At 44.8% G+C, this 7,535-nt stretch overlaps 1 protein-coding gene across 3 annotated transcripts; it reads left to right on the plus strand.

Moving 5' to 3' along the window:
- The first annotated feature begins 882 nt into the window (after window positions 1-882).
- On the plus strand, window positions 883-7,148 carry LOC100839938 (sucrose synthase 1). Of its 3 annotated transcripts, XM_010230214.3 has the most exons (16): window positions 1,833-2,047; window positions 2,162-2,247; window positions 2,325-2,443; window positions 3,486-3,615; window positions 3,707-3,858; window positions 3,966-4,155; window positions 4,240-4,358; window positions 4,444-4,660; window positions 4,747-4,842; window positions 4,929-5,102; window positions 5,189-5,305; window positions 5,388-5,554; window positions 5,656-5,880; window positions 5,972-6,290; window positions 6,365-6,609; window positions 6,687-7,148. In XM_010230214.3, the coding sequence occupies exons 3-16, from the start codon at window positions 2,334-2,336 to the stop codon at window positions 6,871-6,873; spliced, it is 2,448 nt and encodes an 815-aa protein (XP_010228516.1). In that variant the 5' UTR covers window positions 1,833-2,047; window positions 2,162-2,247; window positions 2,325-2,333; the 3' UTR covers window positions 6,874-7,148. The 3 variants fall into 3 exon arrangements, with proteins under 3 accessions (XP_003557752.1, XP_010228516.1, XP_010228517.1); XM_003557704.4 differs by lacking the exons at window positions 1,833-2,047; window positions 2,162-2,247 and adding an exon at window positions 883-1,039; XM_010230215.3 differs by lacking the exon at window positions 2,162-2,247.
- Window positions 7,149-7,535: the final 387 nt, after the last annotated feature.

Genomic DNA, 7,535 nt, shown 5'->3' on the forward strand with positions numbered 1-7,535 from the left:
ACAAGATGGTGGATGCAGCACATGAAGTTTGCTAGAAGCGGCCCGTCGGATGCTACTAGGAGCACCCCGACGAGGATTTGAGCAGCACAAAGTGGTCTTCTTCAGCGACGGTTTTGGCCAGCGGGATCTCTGCATAGGCAGTGGCCAATGCCGTGAAAATGTTTGACCCTGCATGTGGGGGATCTCAGCGCCGCGGCGACACGACTGAACGACACCGCTAATCTGTGGGATCTCAAGCTTTGTTGCAGATCCGTAGGGTGGCGACGGGAGAGCTTGGCGGCTATGGGAGGGGCGATGAGGACGGTCCTGCTTCGCCAAACCATAGCACACCCATGACCCGGGTAGCATGCGTAGCCCCGCTGCGCCAGGAACTCGTTGACGTAGCACACGAGGAGTCAGTCGAACTCGCCTATTCCACGTCGGACATCCTAGTCCACACTTGGTTTCGTAGTTGTCCGTTTCACGGTAATATGTGAGAAATGTTGGAATTTAGGCTAACTAATAGAACCGGCCACGGAAGTGATGTTTAAGTTAATCGTTATATTTCCTCGTTATAATTTGGTACCACAAATTTTATGGTACGAAGCTATACACATTTGAAGAACCAAAAGATCCCCAACGATAATTTGGCACAAATTATGATCCTAGCCTTTATTTGCCTCATGGCGTGCTCCACAAACCTTCCCAGAACGCCGGCCACCATAAAAACCTTCCTAAACTGCGTCCGAATTGGTACAGGAAGGACTAAGGCTGGATGCTACAGAGGCATACTCATGCACAGAAATAAACACACGGCTGGGATATCAAATCAAACCAGTGCAATGCAAAGCAAATGTACTAATTAATTGTTTCGCAAGCAATCAGCAATCTTTTTATATGGTAAAAGGTAAGGGGAGGAAGAGGGTGCCAGTCCGTGTATAAATAGGGGTCCGGGGGCACGGCTCTCCTCACACCAATCCGTTCCCGTTCACCCCCAGTCCGTTTCACCAAGTTTCCACCGTTGCGTTCCTTGGTTTCTCCTTCGGAAGAAGAGAAAAAGGTAAAGGGATCGCTGTCCTGTCCATGGAGTTCTTTGTTTTGCCTGAATAATGCTCTGTTCCGGTTTTGCTTGAACAATGCCCTGTTGTAAAAAAAAAAAAGCTTCCGCTACTGCGCATGCATGCCCGATCGAATACCATGGCGTCGGTAGGAAGTAGGATAGGAACCGAGGAACTATGCTGCCAGGATTCTTTGGGCTTTGGAGCCATCGTAGAGAGGTCATGCCAAGAAAAAAAGGAAACTTGATGCGAATCCAGACTGGATGGACTGACGGAGAAATCTTTGTCCGATCGCGATTATTTCGGCCGGTTAAAAGATTTTGTTTTCTGATGTTTCTTGCACTAAGGGTTGATAGCACGTGCATATATGGGGTTTGCACGATCTCTGTCAGCAAAGCATCCACTTGCGGAGATCTGGTGGATGCTTCTGGATCTGGCGAGATCTCATCATTATCTGGGTTTAAGGTTTTCTGCTTCACAAGTTGTCAGGTGGATAAGATTTTAGATCTAGTACGGATTTAAAGTATCATTGACTGATGAATTCTCTTGCTTGCTTCAGACTAAGTGTTCCTGCTTTTACTTGGTCTTATGCTCGTCTGACTTCTCAGAAACTCGGCGACATACTGACGGTTCTTGTTTCTAGTGCTAATAGACATGATTAGCTTTAGATTATCTTTTATATTTTTCTTAATTACCTCGATTAATGTTGTTAATGACCTTGTCATGGCCTGCACGAAAGAAATCCCCAATCCCACGCTGATCCCATGTTTAGAAGCTGCTCGCGTGCGTCACTCTTTCTCCTTGCCAGCCACCGTCGGTTCCAACGGACAGCTATTGGAGCTCATTGGTGCCCTCGCCTGGAGTGGAGCAAGATACTAACAACTTTTTTCCCTGGAAGCCATCGGGATTTCTTGTTGGTTTCTCCCCTCAGATCTGTATAAATACGCACCCTCCCACTTCACTTCCCCTCGGCCTGGGCTTACTAAAAGCCTTCTTCTGCATTGATTCTTGTATGTCTCTCAATCCTCCAGTTGGTAGTGTCGATATTTTTGGGTTTCAAGGAATTTTTGTTGATTCGTTGTTCATCTGCTCTTTCTTTGCATGCTCGTCGAATGTTCCGGTAGTAGGTGGGAACCGCGGGGCGTTGTTATTTTCCTGCGATTTTTTCTCCGGGTTGTCTTGGCGTCTTGCTTGGGGTTTGGGGTTTCAGGTTTGTTTCGCTCTGGATCTTTTGTGCGGCGCTTGTGCCACTGGATCTGAACTGAAGCCCCAATTTTTCTTGTGCAGGCTTGAGCAATGGGGGAAGCTGCCGGCGACCGTGTCTTGAGCCGCCTCCAAAGCGTGAGGGAGCGCATCGGTGATTCCCTCTCCGCGCACCCGAATGAGCTCGTCGCTGTCTTCACCAGGTTTGCCCCCATCTCATTACGTCTGGAATAACCAGTTTCTGGCTTTCTACACTGTTATGCAGATAATTTTTCTGTTCAATTTTCTTCTCCTTTTTAAGGGAAATAATCTATCTATGGTCATAGTTTGGTTTTTGATAAGTTGATACTACTAGCGTGCCCGTATGTCTCTTGGTGATGATGTCGACGGACCTTTTACTACCAGGAATTTTTAGATACTTTAGATCTTGCCTAGTGTACCAGGAATGCTGAACTGCATGCACTTACTCCTACTCAGGTTTCTGTTCAAATGAATATCTAAAGACATTCTTTATACATCCAAGATTTTGTCAAAACCTAGTACTTAATAAGTAAATAGTGATGATACAGCATGTGCTGCTAGTAGATCTGACTGCATGTGCATTGTAAGACCTGATACAGTGCAACTGGATAGAATGATTGAATTCTGCACTTGGCCAAGTGCTAAAACTTTTGTCAGCGGCTCTATTTTTTTTTTCTCTTGAGCAGTCTGTGGCATAAGTGTATAGATCAGACTGGATCTGATATATAATTTCGTTCAAGTTTGGTTGCAAGGCCGAAACAAGTCCTTCAATATTTCCAATAGGATTTCTAATTCTCATATTGTTCAATAGGATTTCTAATTCTCATATAGTTCAGCAACTTCTGAATGATGTTGATATGATGGCGTGCTAAACAATTTCTTTCTATATATTATTACTTATAAATATCTTAGTTGGTGGTCGTCCGTTCACCCCATTGACTATTCTTTATATTGCTAATAAAAAATAAAATTGCACCATTTAATATGCTAGATATACATATTACAATCTTTTGACTACAATTGACATGATTGATGTATATTTTGTGATAATTGTTGTTCAACACAAAATTTGAGAACATAAGGGCAAAACTAAATTTGATCAACTTAGGCAAAATAATAATAATAGTTTCGTAGCAACACACGTGCATTTAGATAGTCTTGGAATAATTCAGTCTGAGCTGGGATTTTGTTGGATCTTATGTGACGTGATATTGCTTTGTGCAGGTTGGTTAACCTTGGAAAAGGAATGCTGCAGCCCCACCAGATCATCTCTGAGTACAATACTGCAATTCCTGAAGCAGCGCGCGAGAAGCTGAAGGATGGTGCCTTTGAGGATGTACTGAGGGCAGCGCAGGTTTGCATCTGATTCAGATCTCATTGGACTTAAGCATTCCTTTTTCACTTTTGCTCTTGCTGTAATCTATGGATTATTTTGTATTGTACAGGAGGCGATTGTTATCTCCCCGTGGGTTGCCCTTGCCATCCGTCCAAGGCCTGGTGTTTGGGAGTATATAAGGGTCAATGTGAGTGAGCTTGCTGTTGAGGAGTTGAGTGTCCCTGAGTACTTGCAGTTCAAGGAACAGCTTGTGGAAGGAAGGTATATAAATCTGTACTGGAGAATTGGATGTTTAACTGATCATTTGGTTATTTTACTTTTTATAGATATTTAATTCCTATCTGTGTAACATTTTTGTATTTTGGCAGCAACAAAGACTTTGTGCTTGAGCTGGACTTTGAGCCATTCAATGCCTCCTTCCCCCGGCCCTCCCTGTCAAAGTCCATTGGCAATGGTGTGCAGTTCCTCAACAGGCACCTGTCATCAAAGCTCTTCCATGACAAGGAAAGCATGTACCCCTTGCTCAACTTCCTCCGCGCACACAACTACAAGGGCATGGTAAGCCAATCTTTCATTATTATCCTTGTCATTATTCAAGTTCCGTGATGTGGTTCTTTATTTATGTAAACTTGTATTCTGCAGACCATGATGATGAACGACAGAATCCGCAGTCTAAGTGCTCTCCAGGGAGCTCTGAGGAAGGCCGAGGAACATTTGTCTGGTCTTCCAGCAGACACACCGTACTCGGACTTCCACCACAGGTACTGAATATTTGTTATGTCATTATTAACACTTGAGTATGTTCTTGACGAAGCTATTGATTATTCATTTGATTGGACAATACAGGTTCCAAGAACTTGGCCTGGAGAAGGGTTGGGGTGATTGTGCCAAGCGTGCACAGGAGACCCTGCACCTCTTACTAGACCTTCTTGAGGCCCCTGACCCATCCACCCTTGAGAAGTTCCTTGGAACGATCCCAATGGTGTTCAATGTTGTCATCCTCTCCCCGCATGGTTACTTTGCCCAAGCCAATGTCTTGGGGTATCCTGACACTGGCGGACAGGTAAAATCCTTGCATATTTTTGGCATTTATACATGCTTACATGAATAAACTTTTCTCATTAATCTTTGTGCTATGATTCCCCAAAGGTTGTCTACATTTTGGATCAAGTCCGTGCTATGGAGAGTGAGATGCTGCTGAGGATCAAGCAGCAAGGTCTTGACATCACACCGCGGATCCTCATTGTAAGTGTTACATCTCGAATGGTAAAAGCAAAACTTGTCAGTTATGGAGATATGATACTGAACCTTTTTTTATTGGTCCTGCACAGGTTACCAGGCTGCTCCCTGATGCAACCGGCACAACCTGCGGTCAGCGTCTTGAGAAGGTCTTGGGCACTGAGCACACCCACATCCTCCGTGTGCCATTCAGAACTGAAAATGGAATTGTTCGCAAATGGATCTCACGTTTTGAAGTCTGGCCATACCTGGAGACTTTCACTGATGTAGATACCTAACCTCACCATCATACCTCTTCTTGGTTATTTGTTTGTATAAGATGAATATCTCATTGCTTTCACATTTCTGCCAGGATGTGGCACACGAGATTTCTGGAGAGCTCCAGGCCAATCCTGACCTGATCATCGGAAACTACAGTGATGGAAACCTTGTTGCATGCTTGCTTGCACACAAGATGGGTGTTACCCACGTACGAATTCTTGCTGCTCCTTTGTTGGAAGCATACTACCACGTACCAATAATTGCTGATGTTACCTTGGCCATCGATGCAGTGTACCATTGCCCATGCACTTGAGAAAACCAAGTACCCCAACTCTGACCTCTACTGGAAGAAGTTTGAGGACCACTACCACTTCTCATGCCAGTTCACCACTGACTTGATTGCGATGAACCATGCTGACTTCATCATTACCAGTACCTTCCAAGAGATTGCTGGAAAGTAATATTTCTTTGCATCCAAAGTTCTTTTGATATATTCATTGGTTTTGTGGTAAAATGTCGTTATCTTTCCATGATCTAATGGCAATTCTACCTTTTCAGCAAGGACACTGTTGGTCAGTACGAATCTCACATGGCATTCACAATGCCTGGAATGTACCGTGTTGTCCACGGTATTGATGTTTTTGACCCAAAGTTCAACATAGTATCGCCTGGTGCGGACATGTCCATCTACTTCCCGTACTCTGAGTCACAAAGGCGACTCACCTCCCTCCACCCAGAGATTGAGGAGCTGTTGTACAGTGATGTTGACAACAATGAGCACAAGTAAAAACTTGAGAATTTGTTCTTAATTAAGTTGAGCTGCATTGGTGCGGTTTGTGCCTTGCTGTTAATCTGACTGGAATACCTTTTGCAGGTATGTGCTGAAGGACAGGAACAAGCCAATCATCTTCTCCATGGCTCGTCTGGACCGTGTCAAGAACTTAACTGGTCTGGTTGAGCTATATGGACGGAACCCTCGCCTGCAGGAGCTTGTTAACCTTGTGATTGTCTGTGGTGACCATGGAAATCCATCCAAGGACAAGGAGGAGCAAGCTGAGTTCAAGAAGATGTTTGACCTTATTGAGCAATATAACCTGAATGGCCATGTCCGCTGGATCTCTGCTCAGATGAACCGTGTCCGCAACGCTGAGCTCTACCGCTACATTTGCGACACTAAGGGTGCTTTTGTGCAGGTTAGCACATGTTGCATAAACAGCATTGTTGTCTCGTAAGTTTTTCTGTCATCACATGCTTCTTTTGTGTGCAGCCTGCTCTCTACGAGGCATTTGGGCTTACCGTCATAGAGGCCATGACCTGTGGTCTTCCTACATTCGCTACTGCATATGGTGGTCCAGCTGAGATCATTGTGAATGGTGTGTCCGGCTACCATATTGATCCTTACCAGGGCGACACGGCCTCCGCTCTGCTCGTTGACTTCTTTGAGAAGTGCCAGGGAGACCCCAGCCACTGGACCAAGATCTCACAGGGTGGGCTTCAGCGTGTTGAGGAGAAGTATGCACCTGAAAATTCACTGATTTCTGTTTCTGAACTTGGACCGTTTTGCTGCAACTAACACCGTCATTTTACAGATACACCTGGAAGCTTTACTCAGAGAGGCTGATGACCCTCACCGGTGTCTACGGGTTCTGGAAGTACGTCTCCAACCTCGAGAGGCGCGAGACCCGCCGCTACCTGGAGATGCTGTATGCACTGAAGTTCCGCACCATGGCCAGCACCGTTCCATTGGCTGTCGAAGGCGAGGCGTCGAGCAAATGATTTGTCCGCCTCTAGGCCGAAAGAAGAAAGGTGGCTTGGATTTTCTGTCGGAGATTTGAGAATGCCTTCCTAGGAGCTGCTCTCTTTCCAAGATTTGAAGGTTGAGTTGATGTGCTAGTTCGATTTAGTAGTGTGAGTGAGTCGAGAGAGGAATGTGGTGTGTGCCAGTTGGTTGGTGCTTCTCGTGTTTCTTGGATGTTACCGTTGAATAATCTGAAGTGGCCTTCGCGCCCTTTCTTAAATAATCGTAGCATCCTTCCTCGTTGCCAAGAAAATCTCGGTCACTGTTGCCCTACTGACTTACTGTATCCTAACTCTCACATGCATGTTCATTGCTATCCAGAAGAAAAGAAAAGGCCAAATACGTATGTAAATAATTAGATCAGGGTAACTAAGAAAATAAGATTGGCATCACCAGCTTACTCTGGAAGGTTGGGCCGCAAGGACTTTTTCAGTGAGAGAAATTTGATCACTCGGTTTGTACAAATGTAGTTTCTTTTATCAGAGCAAATGTAGTTACTCCCTCCGATCCATATTATAGAAATATCCTGAAATATTACATTTATCTAGACATTTTTTAGGTATAGATGCATTCATATTTGAGACAATTAATATGGATCGGAGGGAGTATTTTATTTGGAACATTCTGTTGTTTGTGGTAA

The sequence above is a fragment of the Brachypodium distachyon genome, chromosome 1 (genome assembly GCF_000005505.3).
Source record: "Brachypodium distachyon strain Bd21 chromosome 1, Brachypodium_distachyon_v3.0, whole genome shotgun sequence".
Taxonomy (NCBI): domain Eukaryota; kingdom Viridiplantae; phylum Streptophyta; class Magnoliopsida; order Poales; family Poaceae; genus Brachypodium; species Brachypodium distachyon.

Bases quoted from the DNA above. Each gene is read 5' to 3' on its own strand.
- LOC100839938 (XM_003557704.4), top strand. From the start codon at position 2,334: ATGGGGGAAGCTGCCGGCGACCGTGTCTTGAGCCGCCTCCAAAGCGTG. The intron at 4,156-4,239 runs GTAAGCCAATCT...TGTATTCTGCAG, and splicing joins CACACAACTACAAGGGCATG to ACCATGATGATGAACGACAG. The intron at 5,306-5,387 runs GTACGAATTCTT...CCATCGATGCAG, and splicing joins ACAAGATGGGTGTTACCCAC to TGTACCATTGCCCATGCACT.